The sequence below is a fragment of the Sus scrofa genome, chromosome 8, assembly GCF_054392235.1.
Source record: "Sus scrofa isolate SSC_HxYL_T2T_F1_AM1 chromosome 8, Sscrofa_HxYL_maternal_Yorkshire_Landrace_v2.0, whole genome shotgun sequence".
Lineage (NCBI taxonomy): Eukaryota > Metazoa > Chordata > Mammalia > Artiodactyla > Suidae > Sus > Sus scrofa.
Genome location: NC_139390.1, coordinates 142994025 through 143021867, shown reverse-complemented (window position 1 = coordinate 143021867; position 27843 = coordinate 142994025). Strand labels below are relative to the sequence as shown.

Below are 27843 nucleotides of genomic sequence, written 5' to 3'. Positions count from 1 at the left end.
AGAGTTCGGGGAAAGGCAGTGCAGGGACCAGGAGGTGGCGCTGTGGGTGGCGCTGCCGCTCCGTGGTTTCCTGGACCAGCAGCATCAGCATCGCCCAGGCCCCGCCCCAAACCTACGGAATCCACATCTGCACAGCGACAGATCCCTAGGTTCCTCGTAAGCTTCAAGGTTATAATGAAATCTGAAAAGGCTGGGCTCTGGAATGAGAAGGTCTAGTTCAAATCTCCCATTAGGTACACGGCCTCGGCCAAATCCTTACTGTCATTAATAGGCCTGTTCCACACCTAAAGGCTGGAGATGGCGGTCCAGGCCGAAGCCTTAGACGTGCCTTGGGATTGCTTAGGAAAAGCCGACTATGATTGCGTTTCAGAAAGTGGGGGCCCATGCACATAGTCAAGGCCCCTTCCCCAAGGACAGACGTATTTTCAGCCAGTCTCTCCAGGAGAATGACTGAGAGACAGCTCCCCCTCCACCCCCTTTCCCACCCACCCATCCATTAAAGAAAAGAAAGACACCAATGCTCCTGGCCGCAGAGTGTCAAATATATTGAGATGGCTGTAGAAGGACACGCGAGAGACACGTGTGGTCTGCGGAGACGGCGGGAAGCGTACGCACAGGCATATGCTCTGGTTTTCGAAACCATGTCAGGATGCATCTCTGTTTTGAACATAATGTTTTGGTTTTTTCTGCATCAGCACAGGTTACTGCTCTACAGTTTTCCCCGGAGTAAATAACTCTAACGGCTGTTTGGCGGAGCAACTATGGATTGACTGAGATGTTTCACGAGGTGAGAACTATTTCACAATTAGATCGACCTCCGAGTTAACAGCAAGATGTTTTTCATGTGTCTGGTTCTCTGCTCTGGTTGGGGGTGCGGGGGGAGGACTTTTCCAATTTGTTTTCTGTTCACATGTTTAGTTGCCAACAGACTCCGAAAGGTAACGAAAATTAACAGTCTGTTAAAAAAAATTAAATTGGCATTAGGCCATGGAGGTTGTTTTCCCCCCAAGACTCTTAAATTCAGAACATTTAAATTACAAGAGGGAAAAAAAAGTAGGCATCATGGAAAGCTAAGTAACGACAACAAAAAAACCAACTACTGAAAAATACACCTGCCAAACACAGCGCTCCATGGTCAACGGCTCCGAAGGGCAAAGAAAACAGAAGGTCCTTCTAAAACGTGACACAGTCCAATGACAAACTCTGCTTTTTTTTTTTCCTAGTGGCTATTTTCCTACCACAGTGTTGAGCTTCATTATTATATTAAATAACTTATATGGGTAAAAAGGAGTTTGCTAACCAGCAGCCAACTCAAAACCTCGGAGGAAGAGGAAGGAGGAGAATTCACAACACAGCCGCACTCAGGGACTCCGAGTCCGCAGGCAGCATCCAGCCAGCCTGGGCCCCCTGGGCCATACCTGGGAGCCCAGGTTTGGGGTCTCAGTGGAGGGGTTTCTTTCCCTCCCTCCTCTCCCTTTTTCCTTTAAGTTACCAAAGAAACATGGGCTTCCTAAGAGCCAGCACTCAGCTGGGCAAGTCCCATTAGCAGCAAATGTTGAACCAATTAAAAAAAAAAAAAAACAACAAAAAAACACACACACAAAAGAATAGGCTCCATCCAGGTGCAGAGCTGTGATTCACATGGAAATTCCAGGAGATGGATCGCAGCAGAGCCGGGACCTTCGGCGGATTCTTTCTCCAGGGTCCTCAGTGAACATTCCAGCCTCAGAAAATCTGAGTCAATCTGTCAGCTGTGGGGAAGGAGGTCCCCAACTGCTGAGCCTGCTGGCGGGGACTTCGTGATTTGTTTTGTAGCACTAGATGCCCGGAAACAAGGGCCAGCCCCTCGATGACGGGCGAGACAGAGCAGCAGAAGCAGCCGGTGTCCCAGGAGGATGTTGTATTAAACTCTGCCCAGGAGGCTGGACCTGAGAAATAAAGAAGGCAGATGACCCAAACGAAGGTGCAAAGCCTCGCCTGCCACGAGTTTCAGCTTTCCCAAGTTTTGAGTTTGATTTTCCATGGTTTTAAAAAGGACAGGAAAACATAAAGCATTGAAGTCCTTTAGGTTATCTGAGAGAACTGCTAGTCGTTGAAAATAAATACGCACTGGAGTTCCCGCTATGGAGCAGTGGGTTAAGAATCTGACTGTAGTGGCTCCAGCGTCTATGGAGGCACAGGTTCAATTCCCGGCCCAGAACAGTAGGTTACAGGATCTGGCATTGCTGCAGCTGCAGGGTAGCTTGGATTCAATCCCTGGCCTGGGAACTTCCATATGCCATGGGCACGGCCACAAAAGAAAAAACGTACTAACGGAGCTGGCCAAAACTTGGTTTACAGGTAGAGCTGTATCTTGAGTGGCTTTGTGCTCACACACCCCACAAAAAACCAAAGGTCATTAATGATAAAGAGCTTTTAAATATATGCAGATGGGTTGCTCAGTAAATCAGAGCGTATTCTTATTCCACGCCCAGGGAGAGCATGTAAGTAGCAAGCGACACGAAAAGTGTCTCCCCTCACAGGTGCATCTGTCATTGCCACGGCTGAACCCAAGCGTCTGATGAGTGGCTCTTGGACCAGCAGGAGAAGCATCTCACTGCCTGCAAAGCTAATATACGTGCACGTTTTCAGGTAGGTACTCTCATTCTTTTTTTTTTTTTTTTCTTTTGTCTTTTATCTTTTTTGTTTTTTGTACCCGTGGCTTAAAGTGGTTCCTAGGCTAGGGGTCTAATAGGAGCTACAGCTGCCGGCCTACGCCGGAGCCACAGCAACACCAGATCTGAGCCGCATCTGCAACCTACACCACGGCAACGCCGGATCCCTAACCCACTGTGTGAGGCCAGGGATCAAACCCGAGTCCTCATATTACTGGTCGGGTTCGTTTCCCCTGAGCCACCACGGGAACTCCAGAAACTTGTCCTTGATGCCAGGACTACATCTTCACTGCGCTTACATACATATGCTCACCCGGCATCCACGCCGGGTGTGCCACTGCTGGGCCCGCAATGAATTTTTACCAGAAGCGTTATTATGAAGCATTTCTGAGCTGAGTCCCTCAGGCCAGTACAGCACGCCCTCTCTTTCATGTCACATTTTGAAATTCACTAAACTCTTCGGTCACATGTCAACCAATCAAATGTTAAAAGTTAAATACAAACTGTGTGTGCGGGGCATACACAGATATGGGGAGAGATTATATAATTTAATCTTTAACATTGACTGTTAATGCGTGACTTACAAATCCTTCCAAACGAACCTTGAACCAGTAGGACCGGGGCATTAAAGAATCATCATCAAAAAAGAATGACAACTAGAAAAGAAGTATGCGGTAGCTTTGGGTTTTGTAATAAGGCTGGATTTCACAGGCAGTGCAGACCACAGGGGTCACGTGCGTATTGCCAATTTATCTATTTTCCAGTTTTTAAAAAATCTGTAGGTAAAGTAACAACAGCTAAGCTGTACTCCGGGGCCAAACCGACTGAACTTTTGTTTGTTTGTTTGTTTTGTTTTAATTTTGGTCACACTCGTGGCAGGTGGACATTCCAGGGCCAGGGATTAAGCCTGCACCACAGCCACGGCACCAATGGGTCCTTAACCCACTGCACTAGAAGGGGAGCTTCCCCAACTTCATGTTTTTACTCAACAGGAAGGGGATTAAAAAGATAAGAACTGTGGAAGGCAAGGTTCACCTAAAAGGGAGACCCATTGGAGCAATTCCCAAAGCTTCCATCCAGCAAGAGGTGTGTGCTCTGAGGCTCATGGTTTACACCTGTTACTCTAACGGGAAGCAGTCAGTATGCTTCAACACCAACACAACACAGAGTGAAACAAAATTTCCATACAAAGGTGCTCCTAGCAGAGATAAAACCTTACAAAAACAGCACTGCTTTGCTCCCAGGCATTGGCCAAACGTAAAGCTTTATGTTTCTGTCTGGGATTCGAAAAACATCTCCAATCGCCTTCACCCTGCCTTGTTCTAATGACAGGAATTCCCATGCCTCTGGACCTCGTCCTCCTCAATGAATTGCTCAAAGGCCTGAAGTTTCCTTTGAACAAACAAAATCACATCCAATCAAATGTATCTTAGATACTCTGGTTTATGAGACGGAGCCCAAGATCAAGTATAATGAAGGCTCCCAAAGGGCTGCGGGAAGACGAGAAATGGCCTGTCAACGTGGAACAGAGAGGCACACGTTCCCGGAGTCTCTCAGCGGAAACACACACAGCCATGCTGATTCCAGTAATACTACAGCCTAAAGTACGGCATCTCAAAGGGTTAAAATACAAACTTAACTACCCTAATTTGGTTTGTTTTGGGTTTTTCCTTTGTCTTTTTAGGGCCGAACCTAAGGCATATGGAAGTTCCCAGGCTAGGGGTTGAATCAGAACTCCAGCCGCCAGCCTACACCACAGCCACACAGCAAGGCCAGATCCGAGCCACATCTGCGACCTACACCACAGCTCAGGGCAACGCCGGATGCTTAACCCACTGAGCGAGCTCAGAGATTGAACCAAGTCCTCACGTTACCACTGAGCTACGATGGGAACTCCCCCTAGTTCTGTTTGAAAGTACATTTGTCTGAAAACACCAATTGATTAACAGAAGTTTTAAATTTGAAAACACCTGCATTACTCCAAAGTCCCAACTCTTTCTCTTTCTCTCCAAAGAAGGGACCTAGAGCTCATTGCTAAGTGACATTCAAATTTACTGAACCAGCGGGACTTGGGTCTCTTTCATCTCAGGTCAAATACAATTTTAGTATTAGAACTATTCAGAAATTGCATCTGAACTTATCTCTTAGATGAAGATAATGCATCGGGCCCCGTTTTAACGTACCACGGGGTAATTTCAGTTCCTCATTCCATAAAATAACGGGGAAGAGACAGCAGAACAGAATCACTGTATATCTGCCAGTATTAAAAAAGAGAGAAAAAAAGCAGTAAAACTGAATGGTGGCAATGAGGATTCCAAGCCACAAGATTCAGTTGACAGGAGACAGGGGCAGAGACTTGGAAAAACGCAGCCCGGCACGCGGCTTCCTTCACTTGAGGCAACAGCATCTTGAGATTCGCGCAGCACAGAAAAGCAAGGGCACCCACCTTAAGGACTTCCACCTGTCTTTCTCTATGTGATTTTCAGGTCCTTCACTCTCATAGGAAGCCAGGTAGAGAGCTACAAGCGAGCAAAAGGAAGAACACATCAACACTGCAGCCTTCTGATCCTGTCCCCACCCCGTCCCGCCCCGGTCAACCTGAGCCAAACCCTGGAGCAAAACACACTCTCTGAAATATCAAATCACAATGGGAAGCTTCACAGTTTCATTAAGAACACAGATCACCACTCTGCCCCCGACTGACTGGCTCAACAAAAACCCAAGGGTCTCCAGGCCACAAAGGCACCTGGTTAACTAAACAATTTAGGAGGCCAAAGATGCTCCAAAGTGCAACCCACGGGAGCCACCATACTCTCAACTTTGTTTTACAAAGAGGGGGGTGAGAAGGGGAGCCTTCCCTTCAAGCTCAATTTTTTTTTTCTTTTTCTTTTTACAGCCACCCTCACAGCATGTGGAAGTTCCCAGGCTAGGGGTTGAACTGGAGCTACAGCTGCCAGCCTACGTCACAGTCACAGCCACGCCAGGTGCGAGCTGCATCAGTGACCTACACTGCAGCTCAAGGCAACACTGGATCCTTAAACCACTGAGTGGGGCCAGGGATCAAACCCACATCCTCATGGAGACTCTGTCAGGTTTTTAACTTGCTGAGCCACAACAGGAACTCAGCCCAATTTTTAAGACTTTTTACCAGGTAAAAAGCCAGATTGTCTAGGCCAATTTTTCATCCTTCTAATGTTCTTCTCTTTAGAGTCAAAAAGTAGTCCAAAGATTTAAAAGCTTGTTATTATACTTTTCATCCTTCTAATGTTTTTCTCTTTAATTTTAAGTCAAAAAGTGGTCCAAAGATTTAAAAGCTTGTTATTAATCCTGTTTGTAGAGGTTAATAACGATCAAGCCCCCTCTGGAATGGGTCATATAATTCAGAATGTTCTTTAGCCGCTCTCCCAAACACTATCGATCTACTATGAGAAACAGTTAATAATGCTGTTGATTTCTATAACATTAAGATATAACAGATCGATAGAATCAATCCCCAAGTCTTCTACAAACTTTAAATTTCTCATCATTTTTTTTTTTTTCTGTACATAATCAGTGTTTCTGCATCAAATTCCCTAGTATTTTTAACAGGTCAAGACTTTATAGCACTTTTTCAAACAGCAGGAGGTAGCCCTGAGCTGTTTTGTTTTTCACGTTACCTTGCATATCAACACACTGCAACACACCTTTTTTCTGCATTAATGCAAACCCAAACAAGGGGAAAAAAAAAAAAAAAACCCTTCAAAAACTTTCTATTTGTGCCCAAAGCTTTGCAGATCTAATATTATGGGGAATGTTTAAAGACAGAAATGACTCTTTTTGGCTAAGTAGCGAGTGCCTGACTGCAGCAGTTTAGGGATAAGTCATATGGGATAAGTTTAGGGATAGGTCATATCTGACGATGGAAGAGGTCAGAAGGCAGGCCTCCTCGTACGTGAGGCACCAGGCATTTACTCGCTGAGTTCGGGCCGGAGGGTCTGCGGATGCTCGGGGCCAGCAGGCTACCCACCGTCCTCGCTGAAGACGGGGACCGTAAGCAGGTACTGCAAGATCTTCCGGTCCCTCTCAAACGGACACTCCACTTGTTTCCACGTCATGAACTCGCTCACTTGCTTGGCCAGTTCCCAAAATTTCTAGAAAAGAATAAAACAAAAGAATGCAAAGGCAGTTACTAAAAATCGTGAGCGTGGAGGAGTCGACTCCATTTACTGTCCTCTGCTGGCTTCTAATCTTCCGAACGACCTAATTTCCTTCAGTTAATAGAAACTAGGCATGGATGGGAGTTCCCCGGTGGTCTAGTGCTTAGGACTCAGTGCTCTCACCACGGTTCGGTCCCTGGTGTGGGAACTGAGACCCCACATCCAGCCACTGAAGTCTGAGGTAAAAAAAAAAAAAAAAAACCAAAACAAAAAGAAAACCCCCAAAAACTAGGTATAGATATTTTCTAGGGAAATGTAAAAGTTTACTCAACTAACTCTGGATGGTAATTAATAATAACAGTGAGTGAATTCCCATGACGGCACAACAAGATTGGCAGCATCTCTGCGCCCCCAAGGATGCAGGTTCGATCCCCAGCCCAGCACAGTGAGTTAAAGCACCCGGGGTGGCTGCTGTGGCTAGGTCTAGGCTGCAACTGTGCCCGGGGCAACTGCGACTCTGATCTGATCCCTGTCCTGGGAACTCCCTAAGCCATGGGGTGGCAAAAAAAGAAAAAAAAAAAAAGATGCAGCTAATTTATTCTATTTAGTATTGCCCTTTTCTTACAAATGAGTAGGAAAGAGGCTAGTCCCTCTCTGTGCTCAGATCTTTGCAGCCTACCCTTACCTCGAAGTTGACGTGGCCGTTGGGAAGGCGGTTAGCACAGCCTTCATTGAGGAAATAAATATCTTTGATTAAAAGACTGAAGAATGGTATCACAATCTAGAGAAAACAAAAGATTCTGGTTTGTTTTGGGCAAATCAACACTGAGTCTCTCGTCAAACAACACAAGAGGTTAACGAACAATACAAGCTCTGCATCACGTTATAGGCTACGATTAATGAAGACAGGTACAGTTTACCTTTCCCACAGAATTGTGCTGAACATGCAAATACCGTTAACAACAGCAAAGACAGGTGGCCCTGGGAGGCAGAGGGCTTCATGCGGCTAGTTTCCCCTCTTCTTCCCAGTGCAATAGCATATGATGACATCGGAACGCTCTAGCTGTACCCCAAGGACAAACAATCTAAAAGAACGCTTGCTTTTCACATTCAGCAAATCCTTAGAACAAAATATTAACGGAATACGTCGGCGCAGGTATCAAGAGTTTAAGGTGTATGCCTGCCGCTCGGCCAGGATCTGTCTTGTTTTTTATCATTTAGACATCTACGTTTCTATGGGACCTTCTTTTTTAGATGAACATTTTATTTCACCACGGAAGACACTATTCAAGATAACAGGAGAGCTCAGAGTTTTCGGTAATAATTGCTACAATCTTCCTATTGAGCAAACCTGGCCTTCGGGTGACAGAGCAAGTCAGTACCTGCTCTCGTGGGCAACCACAAAGCAGCACCTCGCTCAGCGCGGTGTCGGGCAGGCCCACGGGAAGGAGGAACGTGAATGTGTACATTCAAAGGGAGGGTTGTTTAAAACACAATGAGCCTTGTTGAGTAAGACTTGCCTGCCTCACATCTTTGGGTTTGATATGATGGTATTTAATTAATTCACGCAAAATAATAACCTCTGTGAAAGTACCCTACGTCCTACTAAGCCAAGAATGAACAAAGAGCAAAGCTCGGAGCTCTTGTTGTGGTGCAGTGGAAACAAACCCGACATAGTATCCATAAGGTTGCGGGTTCGATCCCTGGCCTCACTCAGTGGGTTAAGGATCCAGTGTTGCTGTGAGCTGTGGTGTAGGTCGCAGACACGGCTCAGATCCTGCATTGCTGTGGCTGTGGTGTAGGCCGGCAGCTGCAGCTCCAATTCGCCCCCTAGCCTGGGAACTAGCATGTGTCCCTAAAAAGACAAAAAAAAAAAAAAAAAAAAAAAAAAGAACAAAGCTCTACATTCTTCCACCTTGTAACTTCTACTTTCTCTCAAATGCCAACCTGCTTTTGAAGGTGCTGTATTTGCTACAACACAAACTGTGGGCCTGTGCTGTTTACCCAAGAGCAGGTTTTGGAAGTTTCCCCGAGCTTATGACTCATGTGGTACATTTATGAGATGAAGGGACGGTCTGGAAAACAGACGTTTAGGCTCATTAAGAAAAGAGGCTTTGATTATTTTTGTTTCCTTGATCTCTGAAAATAGCCAAAGTGAACCTTGGGTGTCGACAGCCTTTTGAATAGACTTTATAATCGTATATGCTATTACGTCACTAATACATCATTTTCTACCGCCTGGAGGTCTCTACACTGGATTTGTAAAGATCCCCCGTTACCTTCTCCTTCGAATACTACTGGCTGCTGCCCTATTACTTCAGAGCTAAACCGCCATCATCAAAGGGGTGAGGTGCACCCGACCCTCGCTCCCTTGCGGGACCACCTGTGGCTGAGAGGTGCGGGGCGCTGGCTCTGCCACACCTCAGGCTCCAACGTGGCTCCACAACCGACTGGCCGTACAAGCCAGGAGGCTGCCAACCATGGCCCTCGGGCCAGCCAGCCCACCTCACCACCTGTTCTGGAACGGCCGCGGACTCATACATTTTATGTTTTTTAAAGGCTGGGGAAACAGCCAGAGAATAATCCGTCATGAGCGTGACATTAGATGAAGTTAAAAGGCCAGGGTCCAGACAGCTTCCTGGGAAACGGCCCTGCTCATTCATACATCTGCATATCGTCTGCGTCTGCGTCTGAGTGGCTACCCCAGAGCTGAGTAGTTGCAAGAGAAAGCGTATGTTTGCTAAGCCTGATGTGTTTATGATTTGGCTCCTAAAAGAGAACGCCTGCCAACCCCTGGTATAAGGCCAACAAACGAAGAAAGCCTAGTTGCCTCACTTTCAAATGGGAACAACAGCAGCTACCTCACTGAGTTTGGTGAGGGTTAAATTAAATCACTGAGGTTTGACCTCAATGAAGTTGTCCCCAAAAACCAATGGGCCCCAGACAAGGGCACAAATATGACTGATGCATCGTCAAAAGAAATGGGAGGCCGGAATTACAATCAAGATGTAACATCTGCCTGGCATAACAGCTTTTAAGAACTCGGGTTCTGTGCTTTGTTCCGTAGGGCTAGGCTGTGAGATCCAGGTGGGGGGTCACCCACCGTCTCACCTTGACAGTAAACGTTTCCTACGTTCAGGTCATGTGCTCCCAGCTGGGCGGCGGAGGCTACACCTTGTGTGATTTTTGCATTCATGGTGCTGCCATGGAATCCACGACTTTTTAAAATAAAACTTACTCAAACTAAATAAACGAAAACAGTTTACCCACGACCCTCATCTTCTGCTCTCTGCCTCTGGCAACCACCAATCTGTTCTTTATATCTATAAGCTTGTTTCTTCAAATATATATATAATATATGTTATATGCGTGTGTCACATAAACAGTATGTAAATGTATATGTATTATATATACTTGTATTACATATATAAATGTACAATATATATTTAATATGTTATATTAAATATGTTATATATATGGGTGGGCATATATATATATATATATATATATATATACGCGTTTAGATTTCACCTGTAAAAAGATAATACAGTATTTGCCGTTGTCAGTCTCATTTATTCCACTTGGTAAAGTGCCTTCCAGATTCACCGTGTTGTCACAACGGCAAGACGGCGTTCATTTCGCCAGCTGAATAATCCATTATATACCTCCTTCGTGTATATGCGCGTGTGTGTGTACGGATGCCACCACTTCTTCATTCATTCCCTCGGGTTGTTTCTATACCCTGGCTTTGTAAACATGGCTGGGATGAGCACGGGGGTGCATGTAACTCTCCTAGTTACGTGGTGGTTTTGATGCCCCTGGATGAAGGCCCAGACGTGGAGCGGCTGCACCGATTCACCATGAATTGCCCGGGCCACTCTCACGAGAACACAGAGCAGAATAATCTCCCTCAGGTGCACATGCCTGCGGTTCCCTCCGCCCACACGCCAGACAGAGGCTCAGGGTCTCCCTCGACCTCCCCTCTCCTCTCGGAGAGTTCCCTGCGATCTGCAGCGAAAATCGGGGGACTGCAACGACTTCGGACTTCCAGAGGCAAGGGGGACGTGGGGGCGGCCCACTGGGGCAAACGTCTGGCCTCCGAGAGTCCCTCAGTGAAGACTTTTGGTGGGGGAACGTCTTGGCGGGCGAGGTTTTCTAGGTTCCTTTCACAACGCTCTTAATTCAGAAACTTGGCAACTGCACCTTAAAGGCGTTATCGGTGCCACGCCTAGAAAAATGCTGATGAGCAGGAACGAGTTTCGATCCAAAACACCAGGGTCAAAGGACTGAAAACCAGGCACTTGTATGAGGCGTGGGTAAAAGCCCAGAGACACGAGGACTCATAGGAAAAAAGGCCCTTGGAAGAGCACTTAGAAGCCCCTAGGCGACAGGCAGGTCGGCTCTGTCCTACAGTGTGGCACTCTTAGGTGGGCAACCCTGGCCACAGAAACTCATTCCAAGCACATCAAACTCAAGTCGTGTTGCCAGAAAGACTTTAGAATAGGAGATTCCCTAGGAATGAAGAGTTTACCCTCACCTCCAAAGAGAAAAACGCATCCCAATTCCCTTCAACGAAGATGATTTTACCCCCAAATGTTTTCATTCAGAGGCTTCGAGACCAATCATGAGAAAGAAATGGTATATATTCTAAACTAATTGGGGGTGATGTCCTTTGCCTTATCAACCAGAGGATGCCATCCAGATGCTCACACAGAACTGGTTTAAAAAAGAAAACAACAAAACGAAAGCAGACGGAATGTATTACCTGATGGCGAGAGGGAGATACTTGTTTTCTAGAAAAAGCTCTCCAAGTCCCACAAGTACAACATTTAGTGAGATCTTGGGGGCGGGGGGTGGACGTCCTACAGCCTCTCGCTTGCTAAGGCGGGCCCCCCACTCCCAGAGGTCCTGCCGGGAAAGCCTCGCATGGGACACGCAGCGGTGAGGGGCAGGAGAGGGACCCGCCACCGCCCTTCATGCCTCAGCGCCCCGACCTGCCCACGGGCCAGCTCCCTCTCCAAAGCCTCAGACACTTCTGATCACATTATTCTCAGGCCGGTCACAGGAGTGCGGGGATGCGGGCAAGTGATCTGAGAGCTGGTGACCCCCCCTCGGGCCACATGGAGATGGTTATCTCGCTTCCTCGTTTCTTTATTTTAAAAAAATGAACATGTTTACAATGTCTCTCAAATGCGATCAGAAGTGACGTTTTGGATTTTGTTGAGAAGCCGTTCTGCACGTTAACAAGGCAGGGTTTTTCTTTTTGTGTTTGTTTTTATTTTAGATCATGGATGCCAAAGCTTTTGGGGGGACGTGATGGAGATGCCCTGAAATGTTTTACCCGCTTTTTCTTTTTCTTTCTTTTTTTTTTTTTTTGTTGTTGTTGTTGTTTTTAGGGCTGGGGGTCGAATCAGAGCTTCAGCTGCCGGCCTACACCACCGTCACAGCACCACCCATCCGAGCCACATCTGAGAGCTACGTACGCCCCTGCTTGTGGCAACGCCGGATCCTTAACCCACTGAGTGAGGCCAGGGATCACACCTGCATCCTCATGGATACTAGTCGGGTTCTTAACCCAGTGAGCCACAGTGGGAGCTCTCTGTTTTCTTTTATTTGTGGAAGATACAGTTTAAGGTAAAAGATGGATAGCCTCTAAGCACAAACAACTTCCATCAAGCAACCATCATCAGCCTATTTATGGTAAGCAGGTGTTTACTTCTCAAATAACACGATCTCCAAATGTCAAAGGGACTTTTCCTCCCCGTGTGTGAACAGCGCCAATAAAAGGCCCTCTGAGTCTGGAGCATGGCTGATCCAGGCTAAAGTTAAGCTGCCGAAGAGCAGGGCTGATAAAGGAAGGATCGCTCATTCCTCCGACCTCATCCCTGTACTTTTTCTGCCACCCACATACCCAGTTACAACAGCAGGCCACATGCCACGGCAACTAACCTACTTTCTGAAAATAAATGACTTAACCACGGGAGGTAAGCTCATTCTTTTAAGAGAAAAGGTTACCTTAAGTCAGCTACCTTGGGCAGAGAGAGCTTCAATGTCTGCTTTCCATTATATCAAATTACTCTCTAATGCTGTTAGTCATCTTAACACATGACTTAATTGACGGCTTGAAATACAACGGTGACACATTACAAAATAATCATTTAAATAAAGCAATAATAGCATTTGCCAAGGTCGCCAAGTTACCTTTCTCTTTCGGCAGCCCACCCTTGCTCTGGCCCGCCCCTTCCCTTTTGGCAATAAAAATGTCTACGGTATATTTCTACTGGCTTCGAGATAACCAGGAGGAAAACAGCTCTGCCGTGAATACCACTTCTTTAAACACATACCTTTTCCCTGCTGCTATGAGCGGTTAAAGACCTTTGTGCTGCCCCACGCAGAGCTGTTCGATAATTGTAGAAGTTGCTCGAAGGGTCCATCTGATGCTGCAGACAAAAGAGAGGAGAGCGTTAACCGCACACGTCGCGCCTGCAGAAGGTTTACAGACCACCCTTTTCAGGCCACCTACACAACTGAAGAGAAGTCAGGGAACTCATGAGGCCTATAGGATTTCTGCCTCGACACACGCAGAAGCATGAGACACAGGAGAACACAAACGTTTTCTGTCATGAGGTCTGGTTGACTTATATCAGCTGATGTCAGCTTCGATGATGTTCAACCAGGCCAAATTCTTTCCAGGTTAACCGCTGAGCTGAGACTTAAAGAGGCCAAACCCAGCCTAAGAAACCATTTCCTGGTTTCGCCCAAAGGGTGAGGGGTCAGTGCGAGGTTGGCCACCGCAGGGGCATTGACGCTTTGTGGTGAACTTGTCCTCTGCATGTAGTAACAAGTCATCACCGACAATTAGGGCACATGCTCTCTTACAAGAAGGGAAAGAAATGTATTGTATCAATAAAGCCTAACGTAATATATGCAACGATAAATTCCCAATTTGGCGGGAAACTTCCAAAAGAACATTTTCTTATTATCTCCAAAGATCGCAGAGTCGAAGCTCCACACGTGTCACGAGTGCGTGGACGTGAACGTGTTCCAAGGCCAGCGCCTTTACCCACGGTTCTTTCACCGCCAGGATGGCGTGCGAAGGGCTCTCTCGTGGGCTGGCTAAGTTCACTAGAGGACGGTGGACGGATGCTTGAGCAGAGGGGCTCCTCTCCCGGCTACTGTGCCTCAGGGAGGTCAGGAGGCCCGCCCTGGCGTCCAACGCCCAGCAGTTCGGGACCCAAACCCACCCTGGCACACGCAATGCGACGCGACTAACGGGTCACCACCGCTTGGTTAGCGCTCCCCGAAGCGGATACCTCTACCCAGGAGAGGACTCGTCAGCGGTCCGACTTATTCCCCCTCCCTGCCAAGGCCCCTTCCTGCCCCTGGGTGGGGAGGGGGATGGACCTTCTCTGTGGCACCATCTCCTCAAGGGCCAGGCCCCACAGAGGAATCGCACCCTCCAGGGGCGAAATGTTCCTTCACAGCCAGCCTGGCTTCGCCTACCTCAAGAACGTCGAACTTGGCCGTCTTCACCTTGGCCCAAGTTTTCTTCAGTCGAGAGACGGGGCTCATATTCATGCCGGCTTCCAGTTGAAACGGAGGAAGAGAAAGAGAAAAAGGAAACAAGAAGTCATTCTAACGTACATTCTGAAAACGTCTTCATTATTAACCGGAAGGAAGTTAAGTTTTTTTAAAAAAAAACCTGCCAAACGATTTTTCGGAGGAGCGGCCCATGGCCCTCCCCGCCCCCCCGCCCTGTGCCCGCGAATGCCAGCCGGTCCAAGCCCGCAGCGACGGTCCACGCCCGCAGTGACACTCGGTTCGACCAGTCTTCTCAGGGTCAGTCCCCCCGGGGTGTGAAAGGCTATGTCTCCCACTGTGGTTTTAACTTTAATCCGTATTTTCTCCAATGACTAATGACATGGAGCCCCTTTTTCTACACTATCCAGCTGTATATTTTCTCCTGTGAAATGTCCATGCGTTTCACCGTTTTCATTGGGTCATCTGTCTACTTATATTGCTTTGTCGGGTCCTTTATAGATTCCGAGTACGAGTTCTTTTAGGTGCATTACAAATACTTTCTCCTGGGATGTGGATTTTTGCCCTGACGTTTTCTTCACAGGGTAAGTGGGAAATTAAATAATCTAGTAACTAGACTATGGGCCTTTCAGGTCCCTGGTTTCAATGACCTTTCTGTGCACAGTTTTCACGGGGTAATCCAGATAAAGAGCTGAAGCCTGGCCAGTACGCTGATGCAGGAGACAAAGTCGGGGAAAAAAAAAAAAAAAAAAAAAAAAAACACCAAACAATTTTAATGGAAAAAAGAATTGGTGGGGGGTTTATTAAAATCAAAGTTATTGAACGATGGGGGATTCTCTGGCTTCGAACTGACCTTGACTCAAAGGAGTCGGGTAAGTGGTAAATGGTCTCATATTTCCTGAGTACCTACAATGTATCGGACAGCTAATCATTTATCATATAAACCAGGGTATTTTAAATAAGTCATTATCAGTAATTTCGGCAAGAAAACAGACAGAAACTGGGAGAACCAAGGCACAGCGTCACCCCATATGCCCTATGTGTACAGAACGAGTGGTCACCGGCATTAAAATCCCCATGATGGCGGGAGAGCAAAGTTTATACACGAGGCTGATAAGGCCGGTGGGTGATAAGCGCTCCTAGGAACACGGGTGCTCAGAAAATGTCTCCGTTTCTCAGGCCACCCTCTGGTCCTCCTGACGGGATCATCTGATTTAGTCTCAGATCATGTATTTCCGTGATGCTTAACACACAAGCTGCCTAAGCACTTTCCAAAGCCCTAACTTAGACAAATATCTCACTTTAAGCTCTTAAAGGTAAATGTTCGGGGAACGTTAGATACATCTCTCGCTTATAAGCTTTTATAGATAAATAATCAGACAGGGATAAACTGACTAAATGTATTCCATGAATTCTTGTGTGCTTAAAAAAAATTATACCGACTTGTACGGATGTTTTTACATAAAAGCATCCTGAACATTCTGAAACAAGTCTCGCTTAAAGAGTACCGTTTTCATGAACCAAGCTGCATTATTTGTACGTTTTTAGTGGCGGCATTTCACAGGACCTACAAAAACAAGGGACTCACAGATTATTGCCATCAAGGAATTAAAGTTGCCGATGTTGAAACACTCCCGAGCCACGTCAATGAAATACTCGATCATCCTTGCTCGGTGCTTCTTCTTTACAGGCTGTAGAGCAAACGGAAAGGGAGGGCAGTTATCCGACGTGCGGGCCGCAGAGGTGAGACCCGAATGAAAACACCCTACAGGGAGCTTGAGCAAAGGCAAAAGGCATGTTCTCACCATGCAGATTTCCGTGGCAACCAAGTAGCTGAGGCGGTTAAACCACTCCACGTAAGCCTCCAAGCTGCGTGTTTTCTTCCGTTCACTGTAGCAACTCTAGAGAGAACGTCGAGGGAGCAGATGAGTTGGAGGAAAAAAGGAGAAGCCTCTCGCTCTCGTCAGACGTGGGCCTTTACTCTCAGTCTGGAGATCAGGAAGGCGGCCCAGAGGGCGACGGGGTGGGCAGCGACAGGAAGGGGGGGGGGCTTGGAAACCTATTCTGCGGCCGTCCTGACAGGGCCCTTCTCCCCCGGGAAACGCAGCTGCTCAGGGCGGGCACTGCCCTCAGAAGCACCATTCAAAAATAAAAGGGGGCTCTTGGCTGCCTTCCAAAACAACCCGGACTCATCAGTGGGAGGTGAACACCGACTGGCATCCACCCAGCAAGGAGACGCTGGGCGTGCAGAGGGCAGGAATGTTTTCTCTTAAAACGAAACTTAGGACAGAAGTTTGGAACGTTGCGTAGAGAAACGAGATGCCTCCAAGGCAGATAAACGTTAGTCTCTACCGTCCTGGTCCTCGGAGGGCAGGGACACGTTGTTCACAAGCGAGACGTTAAGCTCATCTGGCAGCTCAAGGTCAAGTCTGCACAGGCTAATCACACCCCTCTTTCCTTCCTTCCAAACGAAACAAACAAACAAAAAAGGCCACTAGCCTCCTATTGCAAAATCTAATCTTCTGCTTCCTGCGCCGAGTGAGACTATTCTAAGGACGGAACACAGCTGCTGCCCCTCCGCCCAACGGGGGGGGGGGGGGGGGGGCTCTCAGGAGCGGGTCCTGTAGACTTTGCCCAATAATTTGAAAGACTTCTGGAGGTCAGTGGGGGGAAATTTTCTTCTGTGTGTACACCGATTTTACAGTCCACGCAGTCTTTACGTGTGGGCTGCACTCAGGCAATAAACCTGTCAGGAGGGATTTCCCTTGAAACAAGAGGCCTTAAAGACCTGTCTTCAGAGCCCCGGGTGTGTCTCCTGCCTTCCCGGCCCTCTTACAGTTGAGTCACACACAGAGCATTCTCCCCAATTTGCTTTCTGGCTTAGTCTGCTAAAACCATTACCCTTCTATCGCCTATCTTCATCGCTACAGACGCCTGCGTCTACTTGCTTATGAAATTTCCCAACAAAGAGGAAGAAGAGGCTAAAAGCTGGTGAAAGGGTAAGAATATTGTCAAGGAACTTGGATCCCAAGTTCGAGAAAAACGCAACGAATCAGTCATGGCTAACGAAAAGGAAAAAACCCTTCTGATTATTTATTTATTTACTATTTATGTATCTTTCTAAGGCCACAGCTGTGGCATATGGAAATTCCCAGGCTAGGGCCTGAATTGGAGCTGCAGCTGGCAGCCTACACTACAGCCACAGCCATGCCGGATCCATCCAAGGCCTGATGCCTCAGCTCGTGGCAACGTTGGATCTTTAGCCCATGAATGAGGTTGGGGATTGAACCTGGGTCCTCACCGATATGAGTCAGGGTCTTAACCCACTTAGCCACAGTGGGAACTCCCTAATTTTAAAACATAAACCAAAACTGTTCCAACCTCCATCTCTCTACCCACTATCATAGGTTAAAGAATTCCACTTCCAGTGTCAGGCTGACCGCTAGGCAGACCAATTACCTTGTCATTGTCCAAAGGGTCCTTCTGCACAAACGCCTGAACGAATTCTTCTGGGCCAATATAATTCAGCCTCTCCTGAAACACAAACGCAACAGGTCAACGGTATTAAAGGCAAGGAGAAGAAACAGTCTTTCCACTCCATCTAGTGACGCTACCCTCCTTTGTAAACGCAGCCGGTAAAATGAGCCTCGAACCCTCAGCGCCAAAGTCGCCATCCGCAAGGTCTGAGCACAGGCGGTTTTCTGCTCGGGTCAACGCCACACCCAGCAGAGGGGGAAAGGCTGAGAGAGCTGGGAAAATTAATGAGGGGGGGAAGACGAGCAGGGTCAATAAACCCTTTGCTCTTCAGTCTCGCTAAGTATTTATCTTCAAGCAAATTCCCAGAATCCCAGAGAGATTCATACTCAAATGTCTAAACAACACACGTTCCAGCGATTTCACAGACTGCTTCCCACTTGGGTTAAAGCCTCCCTTGAGCTGCCTGCTGACAACACACCGCCCGGGTGCCGAGGCAGAGCGAGTCTGGGTGCTAAGGGACGAGGACGCCAATGGCCTCACCAGCTCTATGTGAGTCAGCTGCTGGGCCAGCGTGTAGGGGTCACTGCAGATGGTGAGGACGCCCCTCTGTATGGACTGTGGCTTGGCCTTGAGGACCGTGAGCCGATCTGTAGACGTGGAGCTGATTTTTGCCAGGATCTCCTCGTACTGGCTGAGCGCGGCGAGCTTGCGGATCAGACACTGCATCATCTGCTGCACATTCTTCCTGTACGTCTGCCGGGGGATAAGCAAAGGGTTAACGCCTTGCCCGGCGGGCCTACGGGCACCACGGTGCAAACTCTGGGCTCCAACGATGTCGCCTTGATGTTGGAGAGAAGCACCTTGACGAGGGCAGTCGGAGCTCCCTCTCCAACACGTGAACAGAGACGCTTTCACACAAGGTATCTTTTCAGACCTGTAAGAGTTAGCTCTTTTCTCAGGAGGCTCTAGACAGCACCATTCGAGCTGGGCCAAGACAACACTGCAGGGACGTTTGGATGAGCCGGTACCACAGGAACCACATACGGCCAGTGTTCTCCGGGCTGACACGGGAATGTACTGGTTTTCCTCTGGTGGGTTCCAGTGCGGTCATCTCAAGTCAGAGCATCCTTTTCCTAACACTTTTTCTTTAGGGCCACCTTCTTCATTGCCCCACTTTCATCCTTCCCAATGTCACTGGTGCACCAAGGGCACAGACAGCTACCTGTAGAAACACACCAGTACTTCCCGCTCACCCCCCAGCTACCTTCCTGACTTCCACGCGTAACAAGAAAAGCAGCGGAGATTCCCTTTGGTGTCTGATCTCCACTGGGTTCGTGCCCATTTCCTCCGCATTCGTGAGGCAGTGCTAACAGCCACCGCCAACCTTTACACTCGGCAACTCCCCCGTAATGCTACCATCAGCTGCCAGCTTGCTTGTTACCACATCGCGCTACAACCATGACACGTGAGAAACTGGTTTTAAAAGCAGTGCATGCAGAACAGATAAATGTCCATCTCTTAACCTTTCAAATAGGTAAGCCCAAGAAATAGCTCCACAATCAACCAAGCCCTAGGGCACAATGGTCATGCTGTCAGGTAGGCAGTCCTTCCAATCTTACTTTTCTGGTCGAAAGTTGCCAAACGCACGCTTCTCCTTCTGGGCAGATTGTGATGCCCGAATCAGAGAGGCGCGCAGCCTGCTTCAGCGCTAACGTGTCCTTAGGTTAAAAGCTCCAAAGGGGGACGGTCCAGCGAATTTACGGGTGAAAGCCCTGCGCTCATGCGTCACTGACTAATCAGCTCCTTTTCCCAAAGTACCACAATATCCTTTTCTGAGATCATCTGAACATGTTTACAGAGCTAATCTGGTTTACCAGGGCATGTTACAAAACTTCCAGTGAACAGACACCGGCACACTTCAGCCGAGGAAAATGACAAACACGTCCGGAAATGAGCAGGGCTCCAAAGGCACACACAGCCTCCTTTCTTTCCTTCGTCTCTGTCTGGTGTAGACTCACCGAGTTCTGTGAACCGGTCCATTCGATGGCCTTTCCCCCTCTCTATAGTCACAGACCACCCTAAAGTCACTAGTGCGATACCCCAATGTTTAAAAAACTGAGCTTTCAAAGAACCTGTCTTCCACGCAGCGTTATGGGTATCCACGCAAAGAGAAGGCCTCTTTTTTGGGAATTTGAAGCAGTGAAGCCGAATCGAGGGCTCTTTTAAATCTCTCACTGGGGGTGAGCAAAATGGGTGAGGCGGGTCGAAAGGCGGAAACTTCCAGTTACGAAATACCTGAGTTGTGGGTTGTCAAGTACAGCATGGCGACTACAGTTATTAGAGTTGTATTGTGTATCTCAAATTCCCTAAGAGAGCAGATCTTGAAAGCTATCACAAGAAAAAAATGTTGTCACTATGGAAGGTGACATGTTCACCAGCCTTATGGTGATCATTCTGCAAAATATACACGTACTGACTCATTACGTTGTATACCTGACACTAACATAATGTCACAGGTCAATTATACCTCGATAAAAATAAATTGAAAATAAATTCCTCATCCCCACTTCCCTTGCTTTTCCTGCTTCCATCTGCTTGAGTACATTAACAGTCTACTACGACTTTGAAATGTCTTCTTTGGTTGTCTGTCCTAAAGGTCATGATAAATGCTCCCCAAGTGATTCTGACATGCAGCTAAGTGTGCGAACCAATGCTCTACTAGCATATCCAGAGAAAAATTCCTATGATACCTTTTTAAAAAATGATTTTTTAGGAAAGAGGTAGAGGAATGCACCGTGGAGGACTCAGCTAGTGAGCAAAAAGCAGCAAAATATAAACGGGAAATGTATGCAATAGGATGCAGGGGGGTCCTACATCCTATTCAAACAACAACTAGTCTGTGTGTGCGAGTGTGCATGTGTGTGAGAGCGACAGAGACAGACAGAGACAGAGACAGAGAGACAGAGAGAAGGAATACGTATGCATGTGACCTCTTTTAAAAGTCTGCTGCTGCCATTTGCTTCCATTCGAGAAACCAAGCTTCAAGTTGTTGAGTATGCTTCCTTACTGAATCATGGATGCTAAATATGTACTTATTCTTTTTTATAACTTCCAATGCCAGTGACAGTAATTACCTGGCAAATAAAGACCAGCCCCTTAAGGAAGAGAAAATTGCATTCTACCAACTGTAGTCATCTGTCATGTGATTCAATCATTAGTTTCATTTCAGGTTTCTTGCAGGCAAGTCCCAATAAACCTCTTCGTTTTGGGCAAAGCCCTTGGGGGGAAACATATTAAGCCATATTATGCGGAACTGTTCTGGCAGATTCAGAACAACTCGACTAAATTGTATATAGGGCACACCTGGAACCACTGACTGCCAAAAAAATCCCTACAGTCCCAGGCAAGAAGCAACAAGTTCCAACCCAAGCCCACACTCCTTCCCGTGAAGGAAGATCATTTTTTTCAGTGGAGGGAAATAGTTCTTTTCCTATTCCAGGAATTGATTAGCTTGTTCACGCACGCACGCATTCATTCATTCAAAGGCTCCTGAGTGCCAGGCACCGGACTAGGACTAGGAGTTAAGGATGCTGTGTGAACACAGTACAGAGACACGGCATGGAGTTTGGTGGGGAAAACGAGGCATAAGGAAAGTAATCACTAATCACAGGATGCTAGGAAGGAGCTGGGGGTGACAGCTGAGGGGTGATCGTGGTTGGGGTGGTGAGAGAAGGTCTCTTTGAGGAAAGATCCCTGAGCACAGGACAGGGAAGGGGCCTGCCAAGCACAGAACTGAGGAAAGATCATCTGCCACAAAATTTTAGAGCTAAAAGGGACATCAGTCCAGGGAAGTTGCCTCTACAATTGAGAGAACTGAAGAAGCAGCAGGGCATCTGGGGGGCTTGCCAAGCACTCAGATCAACCAGCTACCAAGTACGGACCCAATTCTGAACGCTGGCTAGAAGTCGCCCAAGGAACAGCATCTCCTGGAAAACCCAGCCCCATCAAGGCAGGTGACATCTCTCCACTCAAGCCCTAGATGAATCAAGCCCTTGATTAGGCTAGACCTGGCTCATCTTCTCATCTCCTCTTTTCACACTCAAAACCAACTGATGATCGCAAAGTCTATCGAGGATTTGTTATTACACAGGAGGGCTGAGAAGAAGCCCAGGCACAGGCTGTTTGGACCCCTTGCTTGGTGCCATCCAATTCTTGAGTGGCTTGATCCTGTTAAAATAAAGGTGGGTCCAATCTGGCTAACCCTGATAGAAGGCGTCCCCCTCGCCGATTCCCATGACAAGAAGGACAGAAAGCCATCTCAGCCTTTTGTCTGAAGCACATTTTTAAGGTGTTGCTTTTGGGGGAAAAACAAGCCCAGTCATCATTTCCACCTTTTAAAAAGGCAACAGAGGGAAGGGAAGCTGAAGGCCACACCAAGTACCTCAACACACCCCACCTGAGACGCAGCACTGCCCGACTGGGGCTCGGCTCCACGAAAGACAAAGTCCCTAGGGTGCCGCTCATCTGTTGAGCAGCTTGTCATAAACGTAGGTCACTGAGCCAGCGCGGGTCCTGCCAAGCAACGTGCTAGCTTACTCTTGTGAGATAAGATTTACTACAAAACAGGGATGCTTGACGTCACGCCTTTGTGAGTGAAGGACCCACCCGTGCCTACCTTGCTAGAACCCGTCACACGCAAACTAGCAAAATGATTGCAACCGTCATAACTTGCAAAACGACTCAGGGAACCCCTCACTCAGCCCTGCAGAGCAACCAGCATTCCGTATGGGGTCCCCGGGGACACTGGAAGGGGTGAGTCCCTGTGCATGAGAATGTCATGTCAGAAGCAAGTGCAAATTTTTCAAGTGCTCATCTTGTACAGCTTTAGTCTGATTATTTGTTTTAAAGTCAGGGGATTCTGGTGAATAAAATGTATTCACCAGAAGAGACAGGATAGACACGGTGTCTTGCTGCGCGAACTTGACAGCACGGCACTGAAAGAAGGATCTCCCCCAGGAAGGGTATTCGTCATGGGAACATGCGTTTTAAGACGAATGAAACAAGACATCACTGCCGCTGCCAAATGCTTCATCCATCCTTTTTCTGGGTGGAAAGTGCTGTAGCTGTGCCTCAGTAACGTGTTCCCGGGAGCTGGCCAGCAGCAGAGAAACTACAAAGACACCCTTGCCCAACAAGCCTCAACACAGAATACCAGCCCTCCAGGCCCACTTCAAAGAGGATAACCCTGAACTTGTCCGAGCTCATTAGCTCTTATCAAAAGCTCAGTTGAGGGAAGCGATATTTATGAAAGATTATCAAACAGGCTTATTTTCCATCTCCCCCTAGTGTGGGTGCTGTAGCCTTGAATCAACTTTTGGGCACGAGACTTGCATCCTTTATTTTTTATTTTTGTCTTCTCCTCTCCAAAGGAACTACCTTTGTAATGTATATGTCAATTACTTTTGGCCTCAGGTTTAGCATTTGTTACAGACACTAAACACAACGGCTTCTACAGCCTTGTTCACAAAGTCCTCATGGGAAAGTTTTTTAAAATTTCATTTAATTCAATGCCGTGAAGAATGAGGATGCTTTTCCTCTCCTTTTCTTTTCTTTTCTTTTTTTTTTTTTTTTTTTTGTCTTTTTAGGGCCGCACCCACGGCATACGGAGGTTCCCAGGCTAGGGGTCGAATCGGAGCGATAGCTGGTGGCCTACACCACAGCCACAGCCACGCGGGATCCGAGCCGCGTCTGTGACCTGCACCACAGCCCACGGCAACGCCGGATCCTTAACCCACTGAGCGAGGCCGGGGATCGAACCCACAACCTCATAGTTCCTAGGCGGATTCCTTTCTGCTGCGCCATGACGGGAACTCCCTGCTTTTTCTCTTCTGACAGTAAAAATCGATTGTATTTCCCCTTCACCCGGTGCTTACAGTCAAATGACAGCAATCTTGTCCTGTTCTACTGGTTTTGTTTCCCCTGTTCCATGGTACAAACTATTTCTGATTTATGAATAGACGACGTATCATCTGTTAATACGTAAATATGTTATTTTACACTTATTTATGTTTATATCCACTAATGTGGTATTTATTGTCTACTTTGCCAGGTCCAGCCTTTGGGGAAGGCAGACGGTACATGCAAATGAAGACAAACACATATGTGCAACGTGAATCCTGTGCATGAACTGACATGAACGAACCCCCAAATTAATCACATGAAACTCTAGATCACATCCCTTTGAAGCGGTACTGTATCAACCCCCTCTGACACACCAGACAGACCAGCACGCTACGGAGAAGACCTGCCCAAAGGCAAAACAGAAGAGAAGCAGGGAGATTCTGTTGCATAATTAAGCACCACCCCCACCAAGACTCTGCCTGGAAATTCCAGCAGTTGCACTCAATTCAGTTTTACCCACCTCCTCGCCACTGGCTATTTGGTGGGCCAGGTCTTTTAAGTTTCTCATCATTCTTTCATCCCGAAAATCATAAGGAAAGGTTTCTGTCCATTCCGTCAGGAGTTGAAGAATTTTGGGTGCAATTTTTCTTATTTGGCTCTAGGGAGAAAAAGCAAATGGAATTCTGTGATAGCTACCAACCAAAGAATTACAAACAGTGTCCCTCACTGATAAACTTCTAGTGCAAAGTCTCTGGGGCTACAGAAGCTCGACCCCCCCTCCCCCACGTCTGTGCCACGTGCTACCAACTTAAGGCAGGATCTAGGGTCTTCCAGGATGCTAGATGGATACTGTGTTCTTTATATACCATTCCCAGTTCCCTCTGCACAGCCATGAGACCATGGGCCTCAGCCGGACAGTAAATGATGGTTACCTGAGGAAATGAACTGCACAGAATCTAAGTCCTAAAGTCACCAAACCCAATAGGAAAAGAGGTCAGATTCAAACCATATCATTACCTTATCCCCATCAGGCTCACTGAGTCGCTGGTGCTCAACACACAAGTGGCACACCTTGGCCATCAGCTCATACGGATGCATGAACAGCCGGGAGCTGAGCAGGAAGGTGAAGATGTAGGTTCTCTGCGGCAGGAGAAGAGACGCACGGTTACCCCACGGTTACCCCACGGTTACCCGCGCTCTGGAAGCAGCACCTGTCCATGTGGTATACGCCCTACCTCACCAAGTTCTCTCACCACAGGTAAAATGGGGCAGTTTCAAATGTGAGGCTTACTAGCTGTGAAACAACCTAAAATGGATTTCTCCTCTACCTCTTTTTTAAAAAAAATCTTTATTGACGTTTAATCGATTTACAATGTTGTGTTAACTTCTGCTGTTCAATACAGTGATTCACAGGCGTGTATATGTGTCTTTTTTCATATTCTTTTCCATTATGGCTCATCTGAGGATACTGAATACAGTTCCCTGTGCTGTACAGGAGGACCTGGCTGTTCATCCATCTTATATTTCATCGTTTGCACCTGCTAATGTCAAACGCCCCCCCCAGTCCTCCCCCACCCTCTCCTTTACCTTCTGCTGTATCTTCGCCCTTAAATGATACTAACAATAACACAAGTACAGGGTGAGTTTAGGGACTAAGTTATTCCCAGCACATGTTTACATCCAGCCTCCGGGAACCAGGATACCAGAGCAGATAACCGAGTCTAGTAAAGAAGAATGCCATTCAGCCCCGAGAGAGAAATCGAATTTAAATATACCACCTGGACAGAATCTGGCTCTGTGTCCAAATATTACGGGAACCCAATGGAAACCAAAAAACCACCCAGCCCACATCAGCTCAGAAATTCTCTAGTGGGTCCAGTCCGACACACTGGAGCATTTGTGTGCTGGTGTCAGAACTTTCAAAGGCAGGCTTTCAAGTAATCTGTTTACTTGCCCAACGGCTGAGCAATGTGATAAAACACATCACACGCTACCCTTTTCTTTAACCACATACCATCTCCCAAGTCAGTCTGAAGTAGTGCTTACTTGGTATAAGAGTTTCAGACGCCCAATAAAAAAAATTCCATAGGTTTTCCTCCGCCTTAGGCGCCTTTTGTCGCTCGTAAACACTTAGAGCGCCGAACAAGGGATGCCTTTGACTTTTGATTACAAGTTTTCCCTGTGCAGCAGCATATTTGAAAAGGCTTTGTAACAAATCACACAGAGAGAGATAACTCAGGGAGAAGCATTCTGGTGAAGGATGGGGCGAGTGCAGTCTCTCCTTCCCACACAGGCCATCGTTACACTCATAAAAGCCCCCAGGAATCCAGTGTTGGGATAGGTTCATGAACTCTTCATCCACAACTAGCCATTGCAGCCACTCCACAGGGGAAGGGGGAAGAAGCATCACTTGACCCGGAAACAGAAAACCCGGGTGCGACTGCTGATGCTGGAACGGAGACCCCGTGCCTATTCCTCAGCTTTCTGAATGCTGAGTTTCTTCTTTCTCGCCTCTTGGAAACTGCTCTACAGACTGAGACAACGCAAGCCAACTTCCCAGCTTACAAAGTATGAGCTATACACACGTCAGCTATCCCAGTAAAACAGAAGCAGGCACGTTATCTGATGCCCCGTCCAGAATAGGACTGCATCTTGAATATAACTCTTATTCTCTTTCCTACGAAGTTTCCCTGTGTAGCTTTACTTTTCTCAGCATGGTGATGGTCTGGGAACCCAAAAAGGCACTAAACATTCGGGGAGCATTTCTATTTAAGGACCAGGGTACAGGCGTGAATCAAAGCTTACAGCTATTTCAATTAGATGGTGTCTGACTGCCTACGATGTGATAATAACCCTGAAACAAACCAACCAACCAACACCTAGGACACAGATGTATCTATCTGGGCTCAATCGTATCTCAAAACACTCCATAATCAACATGTAATTTCTTATTAGAAAAATTCTTAGCAGCCCAGATATAATTCTGCAGCATCCAGGGTCCCTGTCTACTCTACCGAACCTTCTGCTGGATACCAAGGACCAAGGACGCGTTTCAGAGGCACAGGGATACCTACGTCTGGATAGTAGTCCACGCTAGGTACCAGGTGCTGGATGAGCGCCTCCAGAGACCCAGAGAGGAGGTTGTTGTCATGGTAATACAACCCTCCACAGCTGTCCTCCGCAGACTGATAGAGGTTTCGGTTGTAACCACTGCTGTCAAACATTGCTGAAAAGGGAGGAGTCTGAGGCATGCTTTCCTAAAAGGAACAGAAAAGGAAAAAACACGGCATCAGTCACATGCGGTCCAAAACCAAGTGTAAGCACTGACAGGCATCACGCTTTCACGGTCATGACGAAAAAGGCAATTTTAAGACTAAGGTGGGTTCTGCTACCCTCTCAGGCCCATCACGAAGCAGACTGCTCTCTGAGTCCCACAGGTTTGCACATTTTGGATGCTCAAGGCCATCCAATCCAATACCATGAAACACGTGGCTCACAGGGCCCCGTGTGCACGTAACGTCAAGGCTCCCCCTGTGAAGAGCGATTTCACTCTTCACATTCAGCTACAGGTGGGGGCGGGGGGCTGGATGGAGACTCAGCTTTAAATTGCTTTATCTCTTGGAGTTCCCGTCGTGGTGCAGTGGTTAACAAATCCGACTAGGAACCATGAGGTTGCAGGTTCGGTCCCTGCCCTTGCTCAGTGGGTTAACGATCCGGCGTTGCCGTGAGCTGTGGTGTAGGTTGCAGACGCGGCTCGGATCCTGCGTTGCTGTGGCTCTGGCGTAGGCCGGTGGCTACAGCTCCGATTGGACCCCTAGCCTGGGAATCTCCATATGCTGCGGGAGTGGCCCAAGAAATAGCAACAACAACAAAAAATAAAAATTAAAAAAAAAAATAAATTGCTTTATCTCGCCGAGTCAGACGTTATCCTAAGGTGGCAACACGGAGGCCTTCGAAGTTGGTCGGGAAGAATCACCTAACACGTAAGACTGTCGGACTAGCGCTGGGCACGCTAGGAGGCAACCGAAACGGAAGGTGGAAAAAAAGAAACTTGGAAAGAGGCCTAAAGTCACAGTGGACAGAAATGCGTAGAGCAAGTGTGTTTATAGATGCGTGTGTATATCAAGCGCTTTCAT

At 47.5% G+C, this 27843-nt stretch overlaps 1 protein-coding gene across 20 annotated transcripts in view; it reads right to left on the bottom strand.

The window, feature by feature from the left end:
- Window positions 1-521: 521 nt before the first annotated feature.
- Window positions 522-27843, bottom strand: part of RASGEF1B (RasGEF domain family member 1B) — a 699288-nt gene continuing 671966 nt past the window's right edge. For 18 of the 20 annotated variants that reach the window (XM_084970673.1, XM_084970680.1, XM_084970675.1 and 15 more), the window contains 13 exons: window positions 26782-26964; window positions 24725-24847; window positions 24228-24365; window positions 18347-18559; window positions 17789-17863; window positions 16135-16230; window positions 15918-16020; window positions 14294-14373; window positions 13135-13230; window positions 7476-7571; window positions 6661-6784; window positions 5101-5173; window positions 522-1928 (listed from right to left, as the gene is read on the bottom strand). In XM_084970673.1, the coding sequence (XP_084826799.1) occupies window positions 1904-1928; window positions 5101-5173; window positions 6661-6784; window positions 7476-7571; window positions 13135-13230; window positions 14294-14373; window positions 15918-16020; window positions 16135-16230; window positions 17789-17863; window positions 18347-18559; window positions 24228-24365; window positions 24725-24847; window positions 26782-26964 (1425 nt within the window). In that variant the 3' untranslated portion in view covers window positions 522-1903. 20 annotated transcript variants of the gene reach the window in all.